The sequence below is a fragment of the Mercurialis annua genome, linkage group LG7 (assembly GCF_937616625.2).
Source record: "Mercurialis annua linkage group LG7, ddMerAnnu1.2, whole genome shotgun sequence".
NCBI lineage: Eukaryota > Viridiplantae > Streptophyta > Magnoliopsida > Malpighiales > Euphorbiaceae > Mercurialis > Mercurialis annua.
Window position 1 is genome coordinate 2,122,172 of NC_065576.1, and position 21,907 is coordinate 2,144,078.

Consider the following 21,907-nt stretch of genomic DNA (forward strand, 5'->3'; position numbering starts at 1 on the left):
AGTTCTAATAATAATGGTTATGTTTAATAGAATCGATATTGAACTTTAATAATAATTTTAAAGATAATAATAAAACAAAATCAGTAAAAATAGAAATGTATATTTTTTTTTCAGAAAAAATAAAAGAAGACTCAGTAAATAACTATTGATTTATAAGCAAAATTTAAATCTATATTGTTTTTTATTGGCTTAAAAGCTTAAAAAAATTACGGATTTTAGTGTGTTTTGTAAATTTAACTCAAAAACATTTTCACAAATTAATACGTGAACTGTTACTTTTGCAATTTTAGACACCGAAAAAAATTCCGTAAGAAAATTGTTCATGCATATATTATTGAAATAAATATTGCTCTGACATCCACATCAAATATTTTTATGACATGCTCGGTGTTTAAAATATAAAAATTAAAAGTTAATATCAAAATTTTTCAAAATTTAATTTTCATATTAAAATTATGAAATACACTAAAATTTATGATTTTTAAGCTATTAAACCTTTTCAATTTCTTCTTAATTTCAACAATTCATTACATCATCTCAATATTTATAAATTATATTTCTTAATCTTCAATAGGCATATTGACAATTTCCAACTTCAGTTACATATTTTTCTAAAAATAATTTAGAATATTTTTATCTATGTGTCTTTTTCTATTTGGTTACTTTTGTATACAATATTAATAAATACACAATTAAATTATCATTACATCATATGCTTAATTTCTAATACACTGAAGCAAAAGTGATGAACTTCTTTTCTGGTACAGAACGTACGAGATGTCATGAACGAATCTCAATTATAAGACAATATATCGAGATAGCACGCTCAACCGGGCTCTGAAAATAAAGTGATGAACATTTAAATTTAATTTTGAATATCTATATGTCAGTCTATATAATTGAGGACCATTAAAATTCCCATAGTTCTGGTTTAGAACTGCATTTTGCTTGTCATTCCATCAACAAACCTGTTCAGTCTCTCAATTATTTTTGCAGCATTAAAACTGAAATTAGATCCCTTCTTCTGCATCAAAAGAAAATAGTTAAAATGATTTAATGGTACTAAATTTTTAATTTATATTTCAATTTAGCACCGAAAATTCAACGTGAGCGGTTTTTAAGTAATTAAACATTTTGTACATAATGCATCACTTTTTTTAATCTAATATAATGATGTAAAATATATTCTTAGAATAAGTTTTCATATTGATACTCATATCAGTCATTAATAATTTATATCAATTTTCAATGCCGTGACATACTTGTAGAAAATGCTCTCATAAATTGAGAGGACGAGACCAATAACTATCTTAAAATGAGCAAATTTTGTAATTTGGTATAAAATAAAAGAATAAAGTGATCAATACATATTTAAAATTACATCTACCTCAGTTAAAAAATATATACACATTTAAAATGCAACATGTATAATTTGAATAAATTAATATAAAAATTTATTTAAAAGGTGTTTATTGACCATCTCCATTGTCACCACATGATACGGGACCACAGACTTACTTTTATAAGAAAAATTGAAGTATTATAATTCAAATAAAATAATACTTTTATGCTATTTTGGTACAAATTAATAGTATAACAAACAAATTGATAGTTTGAAAATAAAAAAACAAATTGATAGCACTCGTTTTTTTTAGATGATCTACACATATAGTTCTTGGACTATCAACTCTTTGTCTGAATTATTCTTAAACTTTAATTTGTACCCTAGTTATTTCTAAACTTTTTATGAAAAGTTACCACTATCAATTTAGATGACGTGACGTGTTAAAATGAAATTCTACATGGATGCTGTTTCCGTCAATTATTTGCCTAGTGGAAAATTTTAAAAAGTCCATGGCATTGCCGTCGTTGAAATTGACTGAAACGTTTATGTACTAACGCCAGGAACAACCGGATTATAAAATAAAAGTTCAGAAATAATCAAGATACGAATTCAAGATTAAGAAGAATATTCCGAGAAAAAAAGAAGATAATACATAGACTGCCGCTGAAAATTGTCCGCATTTTTAAATCCGCTAAAATGCCGAAATTCATCACAAATTTCATATAAACTAACATATATGATCACTATATTAATGAATTGATTACCTGTGCATGCACTACATGGATAATTGAGTTTCCAGCAACTGAATAACTAGAACTAGCAATGTCTACACCTTCTTCATGCAGAATCCGAATCATGTCGTAGAAAACGATCTGATTATCGGACCCGTTTATCAAAATTATCTCAAGAACACAACCCATCTCTTTGATTTGAAGCCGAGGTGGTCTTAATGCTGATGTAGATTCAGTAAATGGCCTCTTTATTCTACTGGAAATTAATTTTTCTTTCTTTTCCTTTAATTTCTTCAACTTATTTTCTTGATTTTTTATGTAGTTGGTTGTTTCATCTATTAGACCAGGTATTGGCAATGATTTCTGCAACCAAAATTAAAGAATTTGTCAAATGATAAAATACTTTTAATCATTTAAGAAGAAGTTAAAGAAGAAAACAACAATAATAATAATAATATATTCATTGACATATTGCATTATCTTTTGATAAACATTGAAATTTTATATGTCGGAAAATTCTTACTCAAACAGAATCCGTGAAACACGCATACATTCAACCAATTAAATGTTGCAAAAGTTGAAGCAAAAATTTGTATATGCATCAAAATTCAACCAATCGAATTTTAACCAATAAAATTTTTACACTTCAATAACCAAAACTTCAATTTTTGTTGCTGCTTTTAGCCAATTTTTTGTACCAAAAAGAAATATAGAAAGACTTTTAAATGACATGAAAGGTACGTATCTTTTCATTGGCCATATAAACAAATTTTTTTCTGAATTCATTTATTGACCTCTCGTTATTGTTAAATCAAAAGTTGATTGTTAAAGTTTATAAATTTTAAAGTCTTATAACCGAAATTAAGAATCGTCCTTACATGTCTGACCATGCACATAAAATATTTAACGCTTAAAGCATATTTAGATTTCTGCATTATCACATTTCAAACAATTGAATTCTTATACTAAAAACTGTCCACATTATTAGATTTTGTACTATCAACTTCATCCAAATTAAATTCTCCCATTTACGTCCATACAAACACATTAAATTTATTTCTAATGGAAAATCAACGAAAATGAACGGGAACTCAATGTATTTGGAGTTGATAGTGTAGGGATCGAATGCGGACATTATTTCGTAGATGAATTCAATCGTTAAAAGTGTGATAGTTAAGATATTCAAATATACATTACGTCAATATTTAAGCATTTAAGATTATACAAGAACGAAAGTCGGACTTAAACAAACGTAATATTTATTTAAGAAGAATATATACAATTAATGTACCTTATTTGGACCGTGTTTGGGAAGAAGAGAATTGAGATGGGATAATAGGATCTTCATTTGATTTCTTCTATTTCTCTCAAGCACTTTTCTTTCAAGTTTTGTTGAAGTAGAGGAAGAAACAACAGCAGCAGCAGACATTCTTGCTGAAGGATTATAATTCATCTCTACTGATTAATGGTTCAAGATTTATAAGTATTGTGTGCGTCAGTGTTTATATATTACAAGACATATATATGTATAGCAGACGTAAGGAGCATGATGACTTATCATGCTATTTTTGGTGATTCATTTTTTATTTTTGATAATTTAATTTCATATATCCGTAATTAGAATAATTATAAAACGCAACGGTTACGTCACGTCATTCATGCAACAAACCAATGAGGCGTTTGTCATGTGTGAATATTTAATGATAGAAAAAATAAGTAATAACTAAAGATTTTCTATCGCAAATGCTTATTGGCTTGTTGTAAAAATGATGTGGCACGTCCGTTGTGTGGGATAAACACTCCCGTAATTATAACCAAATTGACAAAAATATTTCTGAAAAATAATTTTGAAAGTCTGATTTGTCAATTTTATGACTCATCATAATTATGAGTATCAAATATAAAAAATAATTAATAAAAATAAAATATTATTTTATATCTTATGTTAATTTTATGATAGATATAAGTCTATATATTAAGATTTTTTTTATAAAGTTTTCTATAATAACATGCAAATTTTCATAAAATTATATGGATAATTTCTTTTTCGATCGTGGACTAATTAATTATACAAATAGGTTAAAGGACTAAAATATATTTTATTTTTGTTAATCAATTTTTTAATTTATCTCTTGAATGATTATGACCCGCAAAATTAATGTTTCAAAATATCAAAATTATATTTTCAAGATACTTATATTAGTTAATTAGAATCCAAAATTAGACAACAAAATTGAAGAATAATTTGGCTTCAATTGTCCATGAATTATCTTCTCTCTCTTCATAGAGGTTAATTCGTACCCAAATTGTCTCTAAATTTTTATTTAATAAATTAGTTGTCGATCTTGTGAATTTTTATGTTAGCTTTGAATGATGGGTCACTAAATTTATCTATTTAATAACATTTTATCAGGTCTGAATCCTAGTGAACTTATAAAATATTCTTTAAATTTCTAATAAACCCATTAAAATCTCAAAAAAAAAATCATGTCTTTGAATTTTTTTGCAAATTCCACATAATTTTAAAGATTTTAATGACGCTAATAGAATTTCACATAGCTCACATATCATAAAATAGGCTATCAAGTCAGGTGACGTATCATAAAAGAAATTAAGAGATATTCGCAATAGAAACAATTGGAATACAAATTAAAGTTTAAAGGAGGTTTACGAAAAGATCAGATAGTTAAGGAAGTGTTAGTGTAAATGATCCAAAATTGAAGGACTTAAAGGCAAGTATTGAGTGTACATGTGTGTGTGAACTAGACATCATCAATTATTCATATCCATCATAATAACTTAAGCCGTCATTTTGGACTGCTAATGGTTTCTTCCTTAGGCTTTTTTTCAACTTTTGAGTCCATGGTATTTGGGACTCATAATTCAATTTGTTCTCTCCAAGAAAAGCTAGCTATAATTGGAGAATTTCCGATCATTATATTTCAAAATCAATCCCTATTGATAGAAATAGATTAGTATAAACGGGAATCAAATTTTCTTAAACACCACATCCATCACGTTTTAGTATTACTTATAGACCAAGTCAGTGTATTTTGGCATTTTGTTAGTTAGATTCTTTCATTCGTTTCAACTATTTCTAATCGTCGATAATTATTAGTTGTTTGTTTTTTCTTAAGAATCACAGAGGAGCAGCGTTTGTGAGAAAAATCAAACCTACAACCCAACAAATTGATGTATACTGTTTATATTATATGAGTTACAACTCATTTGTATTATTATTATTTTTTGATGAATAGCCGAAATCTATTTATTTGGTGAGATTTGATTAAATATTACTATTGAAATGTTAAATAAATTATATATATATATATATATATATATATAAATATTTTTAATATTATAAATAAATTATATTTAATATAGAGTTAGTAAATTATTTTTTCATAAAAAAACTTCAATTTAAGAATAATATTATAAAAATAAATTATAACAAAATAATCAATTTGGAAAATTAATTAATTATATCTATGTAATGTAAAAAAATTAATTTTATACCATTTATAAATAATTAAATAATTTTATAAATTATAAAATATAACACACAGACAAGCAAGCATTTGTTTCGGATTCAAAAAGGTAGCAGTCGATGATGGTATCACCACACTAAACACTTAACTAGTTATTGAAAGTTTAAAATATCATACTTTCAGAAGATAAAAAAAGATTAAAAATATCATCTTTGACCGCTCAATAATTGAATCAAATGCCACTTAGATTGCAAATCTCTACAGCTAGTAATAATAAATAACAGATAATTTCTTTAGAATAATAAAAATTGATACATCATTAAAAGATTGTACTGATTACGGTTTGCGGAGGAACCCTTAAATTTTCGGGACATTAAATTCTTACCAATGTTTACGTTACTCAAGCCAATATTCTCACTTCCGCTTCGTCCAGCCCTATAAATGGAGGCTCTCAATATCTTTTATGATTAAATCATACATGTGTGGAATAAGAATACTTCTTTAAATGCAACTTCTGTCTAAAAAAATAAAGTGTACAAAATCGGTTGGTCTTAAGAGAAAATTAATACTAAAAATGATATTAGTTGTGAATATATCCAAGAAAAAATACTACTATTTCTGTATGATAAATGTGAGTTTTTGAGGTGTTGTGATCGTTCGACATTGTGTATAAAAGTGAGGCTGGACAGGTGCAATAGTTCCACATCTGACTTGAAAAGTCTTGGCTGACTCTGTATCTCTAGTGTAAAGATGAATTTATTGTCCCTAATCGGGGACATATATCTCTAATCGATTGTTTCTTTTTATAATACCTTTTTGAGCAAATTATTATAAAACTCTTCACATTTATGGTATCTCTTATTTAAAAATTAAAGGATTTGATAATTCAGTTTTAATAATTTATATTTTTAAACAATTTGGTAACTCGATTTCAATTGTATAAATAATTTGGTACCTCGGTTTTAATTATATAAACGATTTGGTACCTTATTTTCAAACGATTTGGTATCTCACATTTAATTATGTTAACAATTTAGTACCTATATTTCATAGAAGGACTTTATAGTTTATAAAATCAAAACTAAGGTATCAAATTGTTTGATTTTCAAATAAGGGATACCAAACTGTGAATTATGACAAACGTAAAGGGTCTTAGAGTAATTTTCTCTTTTAGCTCGGATTTAATTTTCAGTTAGTCTAAATTTAACTCGTTTATTATCTAATTCTAAATTTCCTATATGTTTTATCTCTATTTAAAAAAAATCAATCTAAGTCCGAGTTGAAATCTACCCGAACCTAAGGATAGTTCAGCCATGCATGTAGACATGACGATTTGTATTTGCGGATTATAAAGTTCATATCAAATTAGAATTATTGAATAAAAAGAAGAAAATGAATGAAAAATAGATATTAATAAATACTATAAAAGCTCAGAGTAACCGGAAGACCACTCTGCTTCACCCTACAAACTGAAGGAATAAATAAAAGTTTGTAAGGAAAGATAAGAGCGAGATTTTTAGAGAAAGATGAAATATATTTTTATAAACAGCATTATACTACTTATTAAATTAGATAACATAAAATTATATATAATATAATAGATATAAATGTAACCAAAAGTTTAATATATTTGAAATTTAAAATAGACAGTATTTTATTAAAATTATTTAATTGTTTTCAAATGTGTTTAAACGAATAGTACATGTACAATCCATGTTGAAGAACAAAATTACTCGTATCATAAATTAATCAATCTATTTATATTAAATTTAAATCTATTTAATTTTTGTTTTATTGTATTATTTCATCGTCGGATTTAAAATATCTAATAATAGTTTCATAGGATTTTATTGCACATAGCACCACTGTGTTAAGGTGAATGTACAAAAGATTTGAGCAACGTGATCGTATTCTCTGCTTGAGTTCTCCATTTAATCGAAATTGTCAAAATTAGCCCTAACGGTCCATAGTATTCTAAAGAATAAAAGTTCCAACTTTTAGTAACAACAACGAATTACACTAATAATCATTCACAGTTCTGATATTTGAATCTTTTAATATTGGAATTTTAAAATTTTAATTTAGATCTATAAACTTCATAAACCTTGACTTTATAATTATTAAATTTCACATCGTCTATTTTAAAATACGGTTATAATAAATTGGCATTACTATAAAAAAAAATATACACATAATTAACGTCATATCATTTTCTACATCATTAAAATAACTTACTATATGAACTCTCAAGGCCTAATGTCTTAAAAAAATCCGACCTTTTAGCCCCTTTTCAATCATATCCTGACGTTGAAAATTTGTCAATTTTACCCTATTTTGCATTTTTGTGTTTCAATTGTACCCTGAAAAATTAAATTAACGTCTTTTGCGTTTGGAAATTTGTTTAAAACATTCTCCATGTCTCGCATATATTAATTGTATATTTTTAAAATTTATTTAAATTTAGTTAAATTAATTAAGAATTTAAATTAGTGTTAATTTGATTATGGTTTTTAGTTAGTTTTTAAAAATAAAGGACTTATTTATACTTTTTTGAATAAAAAAGAATTTAATTTCATGTTTAGACTTAATTAATTGAATGATTTCATCATTTAAGTAAAAAATTAACAAAAATTTAAATATTGGGGTACAATTGAAAATGGAAAATTCAAAAGTGGGTAAAATTGATAAATTTTCAACGTCGGGGTGGAATTGAAAAAAAGTTTAAAGGTGAGGGGTTTTTGAGTGATTAGGCCAACTCTAAAAACTACTAAACTAGCCGTTTTTGCTACCACTCTTATTCGCCGCCACCCTCAACTCCAGCCTCCCCTACCCGCTTTTGTTTTCTCATTTGTCACCTCGCCAGCTTCGTCCTTTGCCTACATCTACTTCTGCCATCGTTGCCGTTGCCTTGCATTTTCTAGATGTTTAGCTGCTAGCGATATAGAAAATACAAGGAGGACAAGGGGCGGAGCCAACTGCAAGCGAAGGATAGAGGCAGCCATGACGATATAGAAAATGCAGGGAGGAAGAACAATGATGACGAAGTTGCAGGCGAAGAACGGAGGCACCTGTAGGTGAAGGACGCCAACTAGAATTAAGGACGGCGATAGGTGATGGTTTTTAGTTTTAGGATTTCCCAATTTTTTTTACAATTCTTGAAATTTTTAGGGAGATAAGAATTGCCTCACGTTCATTTTGAACTTGAAAGGGTAATGTTCATGATTTATACCGTTTATTTTATAATGAACAGTTATTGGAAGATTTTATGGTCTTTACATCAGTTTTTTTAAACGGTGTTAAGAAAAAATGAACGGTAGAGAATTTAGCGAGTATGAATTAAAATTCAAATGGTTTATTGAGCTGGAATTAAATTGAAGAACTTTACTAATAGAAGGCTAAATATTAGGAGCCATGAATGGTGCCAACGAAATGTGACATAAATCATTTTTGAAATAATTAAAGTACTTTTTTTTTCAAAAGGAGGTGGATAGATAAGAACAGTATTACTTGAAGAAGTTAAACTTGAAGAAAAATATGCTTTATTAGCGTGTCTCTCCAACAGTAGCGAAGTCAAAAAAAGTAGTATAAAATTTCTTAGATTTTGACTTTAATAAAGTAGAAAATACGTATTAAAAAAGTCATGACTTAAAGTTTAAGTAAGGGATGATTGATAATTAGCCTTCGGATTTTCTATTCTCTCTTTAAAAACAACCATTTCACTTTTAATTTTAAAACTAAAACCATAGGTTTGAGAAGGTGGTTTTGACATTTTAAAACCACTTGTTCCGTCTTTCAATTCTTATTCTCTTTTTTTTCAATAATCGAATAATTTTTTCACTTTAAATAATTAGAGGACCCTAATTTTGAGAATGTGGTTTTCGAGGTCATAAAACCACTCTAAATTTGTTTACTCCCTCCGGTTTTATTTAATTTCTCATTTAGCTAAAATTGAACATATTAAAATAATGGGTGTTTTGTCTTAAATTATGAAAGTAAATACAAATATAACCCTATTAATTAATAAATGCATTGTAAATTAATTCATAAAATCATTTATCAAGAAAAGATAAATTTGGAAGATAATAGCAAAGTCACATTAAAATTCTAAATGACAACTAATTAGAGACAAATATATTTTACTAAATGGACAACTAAAAAACTGGAGGAAGTATATTTTTTTTCAAAAATTTATTGATGGGAGTAGTATTTTCCTTCTTCATTTTTTGATTTAAATGATTTTCAATCCAATTAAAAAATTGAAAGTTTTCTTTATCAGATTATGATCTCAAATTTGAAAATATAAATCTCTAAAAAAAAAACTTAAAATTTGAGTTATTTTTAATGATATTTCTTTGATGGTTGTTCTTATACTATTAAATAAATTTTGGATCATATTGAAGATGAGGATTGGAAGCTTTCACGTTCATAATTTCAATATATGAACCGTATATGTATTTGGGTAACCTTTTCATGGTTAAAAAAAATCATATCTGATGATTGTATCTGTAGCTTTTATCTTATTTTGAAGAATAGTTCCTGTCGAAAAACCAATTATCTCTATTCTTTTTATTATCATCAATGGAAGTTTTAGCCCTTGAAAAAAAATATGACTCATTACTTAAACGTTTTCTTTATCATTTTTCAGTCATCTTTACAATAATAAACACAATTTTTTTACCTAGACCTAATTTACAAAAAATATATATTATTCTTAAATGTTTAAATGACATTAAATTAAATATATTTTTTCATACTATAATGGTTATAATTTAATTATTACTTTTGAAATTGAGCGTTTCAAATTAATAAATTTTTAGATTCAAATGTGAGTATTTTCTGATTTTTAAATAATTAAATAAAAATAGGAGGTTATAAAATTATATTTAATCATCAAATAGTTTAACCAAATATTCATTTATTATTATTCTGCCATTTAAAAAAAAGGCATTATTTTTTTTTACCAAAGATAGACTCAATTTACTTGTTAGCGGGTTAGCGGGAATTAGTTGTGATTATATACAATCCTTTTTAAATTAGCTCACTGGCTGCTGAGGCCTGAATTGAACCCAGCATCTCAAAAGGATGTCTTAAGAGTTTTGCCAACCAGGCATCGTTAAGGCTGACCGTAAGGCGTAAGCTAAATAAGAGAGATAATATCTAAGTTTATAATATTAATTATGCATATGATAGAAAAATGAATTCCATACTTTTTCTTCGTGTGGATACTTTTCTAAAAGCTTAATCACTGTTTTTTATTTATTTATCTAGTAACTGTTTAAAAATGTTAATTTTGTCCTAAAGTGTATTTCAGTTGTAATGAATTAAACCTATTTATATAAAAAAATATTGAATATCTTTTATTTTTTTAAGTTACGGTCTATTTTCTTTAATAAAAATATTGATCAAAATTATGTTACAGTTAACGAAATTAAAAAAATTTGATTATAAACAATAAAACTTTGATTTTTATAAACAAAAGTATTTGGAGATAATTGAAGTATACTTATTAAAATTATATCAAAATTAACATTTTTAAAAAGTTAAGATATAAACTTCTCAAAAAAAAAGTTAAGATATAAATAAATAAATAAAAATGGATATAGTTTCAAGTGATTAGTTTCTTAAAGGAAACTACACTTATTCATGTGATGTGATAGGTTAACTTAACAAAACTAAAGTCAGGGGACAGCCTTAGAAATTCCTCTGATGTTGGTTGCTGTTTAGTGTTTACAAATTTGTGATTGGAAAGCATAAACCTCAATATTGCCTGGATCTGTGTAAGGGCCCGGCCCTTGCGCTTCATTCCAGAATAGGACTATAACTTTTGTAACCTTTTTACACAAAGTAATACTATTTGTTAATCGATTTTGGTATTTTTACTTTTACCCAAATATCAATTACTCTAATTTTTTTTTATAATCCAACTTTTTCAACTCCAACTCCATGGCAGTAGAGAGTAAAAAAAAGAGAAATCAGAGGAAGCAGCTATTGAAGCTGCCACCGGTCACCGGTGGACTTAAAGCTGCCGCCGGTCGCCGGTGAACTTGAAGTTGTTGCCGTTCGTGAAGAAATGGCCGGTGTGATATCTTTGTCGTTGTCTATATCACCGTTGTTAAAGAACAGCGCCATCTATTCTTCAACGAAGAACATGACCTGTATATGTTCTTCAACGAAGAACATGGTGGCCGGAGAACGGTGGGATGGTGGGTGGCGGTTAGGGTGAATGAGTTTGGTTGGATTTCATTGGGTTATATTTGACTGAGTTGTTTTAGATTGGGTTGGGTTGGATGTTTTAAGGGTATTTTGGGTGTTTTAGTTTTCTAGCGTATTTTGATGATGTGACAGCTGACGTGGCACAACCAAGTATTTTTTAGAATGTCAGTTGACTAAAAATAACGGTGCCGGGAGTATTTTTGTTCTCGGGGGGGGGGGGGGGGGGGGGGTTAGCGAGCGTCGCTACAAACATTAAGGGGTTTACAGATCGTTTTTAAACATCAGGAGATTTGTTGTAAAATATCCCAAAAGTCAGGGACCGTGACAGATTATTAGCCCTAAATCAAACATCATGTTCTTGATTTGTTTAACATTTAATATATTTCGATGTACTTTGTTAAAAAAATAAGATAAAATTTATTTATTAATTAATTGTGATGGGGGTATTAAATTTGGAAGGATACGAACTATACAAAAATTACAGAATGGATACTGAATAATTTTTCATAACAAAATGAGTAGTAAATTTCGTGAGATGTTATAAAATGAGAATTCACATACACGTGTTTTTTATTGATTGGGAGAAAGAAAGGTCATGTCAGTAAAAAGTGGTTAGGAGTCTTACTTTTATAACGTTTGTAAATTTAGTATCAATTTTGTAATAAAAAAATTTCAATATCTATTATACAATTTTTTTTTTATAGCTAAGTATCCTCCCAAATTTAATGATCTGGTTAGTTAAGTCTAACTAACACTAAGCGAGGGTCTGCTTTTGTAATGGCAAACAAATAAAAAAAGCCTTATGTTCCAAAAGGATATAATTTGTTTTTTGTATCAATATTAATCAAAAAATTAAGCTCTATCAATTGTATCTTAATTTGAGATATTTTACTTTAATTATAGTCAAGATTTTTTTATAAAATAAAATAAATTAAACTTTAATTTTCTAATTTAATAAATTAAAAATGATTTCAACCACCAATCCTTAAATTCAACCAATTAGATGAAACAACCAGATGTAAAAATATGCCAATTGAGTAATTTTGACTGGAAGTAATTTTTAAAAAAAAAGACTATAATTAATAAAATTAAAGGTTTAGTTAGAATTGATAAACTAAAGACAAATGTTTGAATTCTTTCAAATCATTAAACCTTCAAAAATCATAAAAATTAAATTCTAAATTCTTATTTTATTAATAAGACTTAATACTATCTCTAGTAAAATTATAGTATAATCTAATTCATTAAAATAAAACACCATTCATTAACTATCTAGCATATAATTTTGATCATAAAACTTTAACTGCAGTGCAGTGCAAGACAGGCAAACTCTCCATCATGTCATAAGTTAACATGGAGGCTCTAGGCTTCGCCGCTGCCGTCCGATCTGAAAATCCGACCGGAAACGGAGTCGGTAATGTTGCTTTCTCGCATGTTCCTAGCCATTTAGATTGCATATACTTATGTTTTCTCCATGGAGCTAAGTGCATTTTCTTCTGTTTCATGCATTTTTTTCCAGCCAAACATAAAATTTTAATCAGTCCTTTTAGTCTCTCTTCTTTTCCAACATATATTTCTGGTAATTTATTGACTAATTTATTATATTCTTCGGATGCTCTTGCGATCTCGAACTCGGCTCGAAAATTTAATTCAATTAGTATTCTTACTTCCCCTTTTTTGGAATTCGATTTCTCTACAACTTCAAGGAAACTGTGATCCCCTACAGAAAAATGAAAATATATATTACAGATTATACTAAATAATAATTACTACTTCTCGAGTTCAGATTAAAAATATTATTTTTCTTTGTGTTTTAGATAAAGTATTGCTTGCTCATGATATTTAGGTAGGAGTGAACAAACAATCGGTTCAATTAAAAACTGACTTATTTCAATAAAATTGAATTTATCAAATTATATTTTTAATTGAAACGACCGAATTAGTAATTTTAATTAAACCAATTTAACTGAATTTATCAAAATCTTACAATGATAAAACCAAAGTAAATATATTAATTGATTAATTCGATTAAACTGATAAAATATACATAATAATAATAAGTTAATTCAGTCAATAAATTTCTAACTCTATCAATCATAACCATACCAAATTTTTTTATTAACAAAGTCGAAATGACCAAACTAGCTGAATTAATTATTTTTTTTAACCAAACTTAATGGAAATGCATATATTCAATTGGTTTAATCGGCCGTTTGCTCACATCTACACTTAGGCATTAAATAAATGAAATCTACTGGGATTTAAATTAATTAAAATTAAAATGTCAGAAAAAAAAACATATTTATTAAAATGCAGAAGAAAAAAAACTGTAATTTTTCTTTAATTTCCTGGAAGATAGAAATTATATTAATAATTATTGATTTTTTAGTAGCTAGCTACCTGATGGAATATCATGTGAGCTCTTCCATTTGGACTTGCAAATGGTACAATCATAACCTTCAGCTTGTAACCGTTCCGATATCTCTCTATGCAAACAATTCCGGCAATCTCCGGTCGCCGGTTTGTGACACCGGCAATGCAAACCTAACTGCTTAATCTCCTTTATTGCATCTTTTGTAGCTTGTCGGATTCTCATTTCCAGCGAACTAGTTCTGTACAATGTTGCCTGAAATTATAATCAAATAATTATTAAATGCTTAATTCTCCTGTAATTTAAAAAATATTGTATACAACAAATAATTAAATTACCTGAAGAATTTCATTTTGTGTCTCCCAAAAAATTTTATTCTCTTCAGAATTACAAGAATTTTCATCCTCGTCATCTTCAATATAATCAATAGATTCACATGAATTATGGGATGATTCATCTTGTTCTTCCAAGAATCCGAAAATAACGTCTATATAACTCCCCGTTTGGTCGGAATATCCGAAAAACTCATCTGAGTTCCACCGGCTCAATCGTTTTCCGGCCGTGATCGCCATCATTCAATACTTTTTTTGAGATATTAAGAATGTTAATATTAAAATTTGGTTGATTTGATCTGAAATTGAATTATATTTTACGGAGAAGAAACCAAATTTATAGCAAAAAAATAAGTCATGGCATGGGACCAAGCTGTCCTAAGTGGACGAACGAAAACGCGGCGAACATGAAAGATTTGTCTTTTTCTGCTGAGGTGGCTGAGATTCAGTAAGTTTTAGTTTAGTGACAGCTATGCTCCACATCAGCATGGGTAATAATTGTTTTGTGTTGAAAAAGTAGGGATATACACAAAATATTCCATTATTAGATGATTTAATGACTACTTCTTTTCCTTAAAATAATTAAGATTAGTATTACCATAATCATTAATTAATTAGACAAAAATAAATAAGCGAGGGTTATCCTAATCTCTGGCCATTTTTAGCCAAATTAATACACTAATTAAGACATTAATTTTTTTGATGAGGCAAATATGTTTTCAGTTGTGTTATTGATTATGTGAATATTATAATGTTTGCTTATTTTAAATTCAACTGGGATTTTCTTTAAAAATAATAAAATCAACTGGGTTCTAATGTTTTTACTTTTTGGTTGTTAAGAATATGCCTTTAGTTTCATGCAAGTCCTCAATGATTAAACGAATAATTATTAGGATATCCCAAAATTAATTAGGATATTCCAAAAAAAGATTAATAAGGATATTCCAAACCAAATTCTGCTTTATTTTTTGTTACTGTAGATGATATATAGTAAAAGGACACATGAAATGTTGTGTTTCATTGAAATGATACCAAAACGAATCTAAAATATTATTGATACATCTTAATATTTTATGAAGGATTATATGTATATGTTCTAAATTCAAGTCGCTTAACCTACTTAAATTGGAAACAACCACAATTCACATACAATTAGAATATTTGATATAATTATTTAGAATTTTTTAATCAAATAAGATTTCTCTATTTAAAGATGGCGTGGTATACATAATTTATGCAGAAAATTCTCCCCACTATATATTATTATCGAGTTATTTGCATGTCAAATATTATTGATTGAGCAATTGACTTTTTCCAAGCTCACTTTGATAAATCTTTCGTACATTACACATCTTATTCTTTTTAATTTTGGTATTTTATAACAATGTTTTTGTTTTACTGCGTTGTTTTATACAGAACAATGTCGTTTAAGTACACATTTTGTAGTTCTATATTTTGTGAAAAAAATATGCTAAAAATATCAAATTTAACAGGAATGAAATGTGTGATGCAACGTCTTAAATAATATGTTTAAATTACTACAAATACAAAAGGTCTCGCTTTAATATATAAATAATTTATTAAGTACTATTATTTTTGTGTGAAATAGGTGAAATGTCAGAAAGTGTGGGTGAATTTAACCCAAAGTTTCTCAATGTAAACCAAAAAGCTCATGGCAATTTTATGGTAAATTTCGCAATCTAAGTGTAGCATTATTTATGGTAGGTCACTTCACTTGGCATATTTAATCCAACAAGAAGAGGACATAATTAGATGCATGGCATCATCATCCATTTGGCGGCCATTATTTAATTTAATTTTTCAATCACCAAAGTCTTGAGTAACTGGTATATGGTAGATGTAAATCATGATTTTAGTAGATGATAATTTAGAAATAGTTTCATTGACAAAGACTGGCTAGTAAATGAGAAGGGTGTTACGATTAGGGTTATGTATCGGTCAATTCGGTCATTAAACCAGATCAATTTACCGTAACTAAATTTTCAAATCTTATATACTATATCTGACTAGATACTAATCTAATCAAAATAAAAATTTGGTTCGGTTGGTTATTTTAATTTTTAGCGGTCTCCTCTCATTTGTTTTTCATCAATAAAACTAGAGCTTTTTTTTCTATTAAAAGACACATCATTTGCGTTATAAACTATTCTTGAGTAATTCGACTGAGTGTAATAGTCGAGCTGTTAGCACAGTGCCGTGTGACAGTATTTTTCGGCTGTTTTATCCTAAGTATGATGTGATTGATCGTCAGCTTTACACTCCAAACTGAGCCACAAAATTTCTAAAAGAAAAAGACCTAATCCGCGGCTCAACTTTTCAAAATTCCACATGTCAACCAGCAACTGCACTAATAAGTCCTAACATTTTTTCATGTTCATTTCCAAAATTAAGAAAGAAAAAATGTGATACAAACTCATATTTCAGGATCTGGATAAAATCATTTTTATATCCTACTTGCGATGAGCTGACTAGATATGCGTCCCACCAAGTGGGCAGTTCATATAATAATATTTGAGGTATTAAGTAATTAAAAATGCAAATCACATACATACAACTTCACATATAATTACATATTATTAAATTTCAAACTCTTTAATTAAAAAATAATAAATCGGAAACACATCCAAACATCTCTATTAGATTGATACACTTTTAATGTTAATGTTACATTATACACTTTTAACGTTAATATTACATAGTATTTGAAAGGTATAAAGTGAAGTGTTTGCTCCACTAAGAACATCCACAATGTATATCTGATAGGGGTAGCTAATTCGAACAGTATAGAATTTTCATTATTTTTTATTTCGGTCGTTAAATTTTAATTTTTTTTTTGGCTATTTTTCTAATACTAAATATTTACGTGTTCTGTCAGTTATAGTTAAATCTTTTAAAATTGCCAGGATTAGCCTATTTTGATATGCATAATATTTTTTAGCCATACGATACTCATCTTTTCATATTGTCTGAGAAAACGAGTTGTTCGTCTTCTCATGGGAGAAGATGACCGGTTTGTCTTCTCAGGCGGGAAGATGCTAGGTGACTGGAGACGGTAGCAAATATCAGAGGTAGCAGACGTGGTTTTCGGTGAGTGTATGGTGGAGTGCGGGTGGTGTCGATTTTAAGTTTGGTTAGATGATTTTAGGTTTAGTTAGGTGGTTTTAGATTTGATTGTTTCGGATTAGTTTAGAGTTTTTTTTAAAAAAATTACATGTTAATTAGGGGTACAATAAATTGTGAAATAGAGGAATCTTAACGTGAAGAAATTTGCAATAAGAGCTTTTTAAATAAAATTGGTAAAATATAAGGGTCTCCAAATAAATTGTAAAATAGAGGAATCTTAACTAATATTATTTTTATTTTTGAAAAAAAAAAACTAAATCCAAAAAGGTTTGTATGGAGCAATGTTGTTAGAACTGATCCGGTCATCGAACCGATAAGGACAGAGGGTTAAGGTTAGAGATTCAACCGAGAGTTGAAAATAGTAATATATTCAATAATTATTTATGTAATTTTATGAGAAACAAATATTTTATATAATACAATTATTGAAAATATAATTGTATATTAAAACAAATAATTAAAATAAAAAATAAAATATTTTATCAAAAGAGTTAAATTCAACATTTCAAATTATCTCTATAAAACAATATGAATCGTTATTATTGGGTAATTTGATTAGAAAATAAAACATACATATCTTTTAACGACATTATTTGGTAATTAAGTTTGAAATAAATAAATAATTTGGTTTAGAGTGAAAAAAATTAAGCTAAATAAAAAAATAAAAAACCCAGCATACCCATTAAATTTGGACCGGGTCGAATGGATTTTGGCCGGATCGGCCGGATTTTAACCGGGTTATAAAAAAAGAGGGTTTTTTTTACGTGTTCCGGCTCGGCCAAGGCACCAGTTTTCAGGTTTTCCGGCTAAATCGGCCGGGCCAAATCGGTTCTGACAACCATGGTATGGACTGTAAACTTTACGATATTAAAAAAATATAGTAAATTGAGTAACTTTCTCGAAAAGTATATGCTTTTTAATTCTAGGTGGAACTTTATTCCACATAGTAGTAAAAGATTAAAAGTGACATGCAACTTTTAGGTATAATAAGGAAAAGCAAACCTCTCAAATTTTTAAAAAGTTAAGGGATAATAATACACTAAGTTATCAATTTTAACTTTTTGAGTTTTTATTTTTGATAATTTTAAATACTAACTATTAGTTATAAATAAAGATTAAAAATTCACTAAAGTCATACCGAACGTATTTTTTTTCTTTTAATTATTCACTAACATAAAATTTGTAATTTATTTATATTTTTTTAAAAGGGGTTATTACATATTAAATCACCATTTTTACACTGTTTTTCATTTTTATCACGATTTTAAAAAGTTGTTATATAAAACTATCACCTTTCAAAAAATTTATTACCGTTTTAAATTCAGAGAATTTCATATGAAAATCCGTGATAAATTTAAAAAAATAATAATTAAAAGTCATGACAAGATTAAAAAAGAGTGTAAAGCTGGTGATTAATTATGTATTCAACCCTTACACCAATTTTTTTTCACGTCATGTTTTATTTGTATTGTCCACAAAAATTTGCCGAATTTTAAACGGGGAAAATTTAAAAAATATACTAAAAGTAGTAGTTTTATATAACAATTTTTAAAATGTGATTAAATTAAAAATAAATATAAATAATTATTTTATATATAATTAATCTTTAAAAAATGATCTCACTGCCAACCTTTAAAGGTGATTCTTCCATCAGTTACTTATGAGGATAAGATATTTATAAAATATCTATAAATATCTTATCTTAACCAAACATGATTAGTGTTATAATATTGCAGAAAATAGTGTAATGGAAGACAACCTAAGACAACGACCATTTATACAAAAAAAACACAACATGAACTAAAATAATTAAACTTTTTCTAGAAAATGGAGATGGTAAAAACAAACATCCACTTGCAATAAATAAAGAATGTCATTAGATGAACGATTAAGAGTACTTTAAAAATTGTTTATAAATGAAATGCATTCTAAATAAATATTAAATTAAAATTTGTATGGAAGAGGATGTCAAGGTTAATTTGATAGAGATAATGATGTTCACTATTGGAGTCTCATTTAAGAGTTTAAACTTTAAATTAATATCGAAAAATAAAAATTTAAACTTTTGAAGGAATTAGTTATTTTTCATAATATTTATAGCTTATGTGAAACAACAGTTTAAAATTTATTATTTAATAATGTCTATTTGATTAAGTAAATATATAAAATAAAGTATACTGATAATTATTACACTTTTTTTTGATAATTTCAAAAGGGCAGTGCTTGTGGGAGGAATCGAACCCACGATTTAATAATTTATTGCTCAGTGTTTATATTATTTGAGTTATAGCTCATTGTTATTTAATAAATGCATGCATATGGTGTAAAATTATTAAACATAATAGGTTATATTTAATTAACATGAGATGATTATGAATATTGTAGTAACTATTATTATTTGAGTCTTACCTATCAACTTGATTTTTTAGGTGAAGGATCATTTGCTATCCAATGAAAATCTTACAACTATTTTCTGTGTAAAGGAAAACTTGGCAAAATAAAGTAGATTTGAATTGATATTAAAGAAAATACATTAGTGATATCTAAACTTTTTTGAATCTATTGTTTCAGTGTTTGAATTTAATTTTTAATATGATATTTTACTTTTTAAATATCTATATACTATATATAAAAATAGGAAGGGGGGAGAGCACACGCATAATTACATTAATATCCTTTTCACTTTATAAAATATAATTATTAATTAAAAACTAGCAAAATAATATTAAGTTAGAATACTAACTAAAATAAAGTATTATATTAAGATAACTATTAAAATTAGAATACTAATTAAAATAAACTACTATGTTAAAATAATTGTCTAGAGTACTAACTAAAATAAACTACTTAAAATATTTAATAATTACTATTGTAATTATTTTTTAATCATATAAAATTTTAAATAAGATAAATTATTTTAATTACTATTTTTTATTTTCTATTCAAATTTTCTTTAAATATAAATTTTGATATCAATTAAAAATATTAAACTATTAAATAAAATAAGCTATTCCTAATTAACTACTATTTTAAATATAATTTCATAATTTGACGAGTCACGTGTGAAACACGTAAAGCGACACTAGTATATTAACTGTTTTAAAAAGAATTCAGTTATAAATGTATTAAAAAGAAAAGGAATTTATATGATTACTTTATTTTTTATAAAATAAATTTTAGCTTGTTTACTTATTATTGTTGGATTATTTTTTTATTTAATGGTTAAATAAATAAAATAAACTAAAAATAAAATTATTGTAAAATATTTGAAGAAATGCTGATATATCAACATTTAAACATCAAGCACCAGTGGTCTAGTGGTAGAATAGTACCCTGCCACGGTACAGACCCGGGTTCGATTCCCGGCTGGTGCATTTTTTTTCTTCACTTTAGTAGACATTGCACAATAAAGTTAAGAGTTTTTAATTGAAGAATTTGTGCCTACTACATTATAAATGCCATTTATGCTCTTCAGTGTAACTTTTTTTTTACTTCCAAAACATATATAGAGGTAAACTTAATTTTGGGTTAATTAGTATTATCTCATATGTTTAGGTCCGAAGTACTGTTTATTCATAAAATTTGTGAAATAAATATTCCCCCTCATGTTTAGCCTTTTTTACAAAAAAAATCCTTTATAAGAAAATTTGAGTTATATGATTGAAGTTAGGAAAAAAATAGTAATTTTTCAAAAATTGAAAGGCAAAACAATAGTTTGAACCTAAACTCGTGAAAATAATAATAATTAACCCGTAAATTTTTGGCCAAACACATATTTGGGTCCCTGTACTATTATTTTTTTCCAACTTAAGTCCCCAAACTATAAAACGTTTAAAATAAGTCCCTGCACTATCAAAAGTCTCTAATTTAAGTCCCTCCGTGTCATTCCGTTAGAGAGTGAGATACAAACGCTTGACTCTGAGATTGGTTGTAGTTAAAATTTATGAAATTAAAATTTTGAGTCCTTACACTATAATTTTTTTACCATTTGAGTCATTTGCACTATAAATCTAACTTAAATTTTTAGTTACTCAAAATTAACTAATTCAAAATAAATTAATTTAGTTAAATAAAATAAATATTTTTAAAAATATGATATTTTAAAGATTGCGAGGTAGATGAACAGTTTTAATATATTTAATTTTTTTATAAAAATAAAAAATTAATAGTATAAAATAAAACATTAATTGTATAAATAAAAAAATTATTTTTATTTAATTAAATTAATAAATTTTAAATAATCAAAATTTTAAATTTAATTGCAAAAAATTTATTAATAGTTG

At 26.8% G+C, this 21,907-nt stretch overlaps 2 protein-coding genes and 1 non-coding gene across 3 annotated transcripts; 1 reads left to right on the forward strand and 2 right to left on the reverse strand.

Moving 5' to 3' along the window:
- Positions 1-527: 527 nt before the first annotated feature.
- Positions 528-3,550, reverse strand: LOC126656559 (transcription factor bHLH162-like). Its single transcript, XM_050351148.2, has 3 exons — positions 3,368-3,550; positions 2,110-2,439; positions 528-1,024 (listed from the first exon to the last, which is right to left on the reverse strand). Exons 1-3 carry the CDS (start codon positions 3,527-3,529, stop codon positions 932-934), a joined length of 585 nt encoding a protein of 194 aa, XP_050207105.1. The 5' UTR covers positions 3,530-3,550; the 3' UTR covers positions 528-931.
- A 9,391-nt stretch (positions 3,551-12,941) lies between these two features.
- On the reverse strand, positions 12,942-14,773 carry LOC126656383 (uncharacterized). The gene is made up of 3 exons (XM_050350946.1): positions 14,487-14,773; positions 14,178-14,403; positions 12,942-13,497 (listed from the first exon to the last, which is right to left on the reverse strand). Exons 1-3 carry the CDS (start codon positions 14,721-14,723, stop codon positions 13,067-13,069), a joined length of 894 nt encoding a protein of 297 aa, XP_050206903.1. The 5' UTR covers positions 14,724-14,773; the 3' UTR covers positions 12,942-13,066.
- Positions 14,774-20,927: 6,154 nt separating this feature from the next.
- On the forward strand, positions 20,928-20,998 carry TRNAG-GCC (transfer RNA glycine (anticodon GCC)). Its single transcript has one exon. It is a non-coding gene; the product is annotated as a tRNA-Gly (tRNA).
- The last annotated feature ends 909 nt before the right edge of the window (positions 20,999-21,907 follow it).

Bases quoted from the DNA above. Each gene is read 5' to 3' on its own strand.
- LOC126656559 (XM_050351148.2), bottom strand. From the start codon at position 3,529: ATGAATTATAATCCTTCAGCAAGAATGTCTGCTGCTGCTGTTGTTTCT. The intron at 2,440-3,367 runs GTACATTAATTG...TTTTGGTTGCAG, and splicing joins CCAAACACGGTCCAAATAAG to AAATCATTGCCAATACCTGG. The intron at 1,025-2,109 runs GTAATCAATTCA...CTTTTGATGCAG, and splicing joins TCCATGTAGTGCATGCACAG to AAGAAGGGATCTAATTTCAG.
- LOC126656383 (XM_050350946.1), bottom strand. From the start codon at position 14,723: ATGATGGCGATCACGGCCGGAAAACGATTGAGCCGGTGGAACTCAGAT. The intron at 14,404-14,486 runs GTAATTTAATTA...TTATAATTTCAG, and splicing joins CACAAAATGAAATTCTTCAG to GCAACATTGTACAGAACTAG. The intron at 13,498-14,177 runs GTAGCTAGCTAC...ATTTTTCTGTAG, and splicing joins CTCACATGATATTCCATCAG to GGGATCACAGTTTCCTTGAA.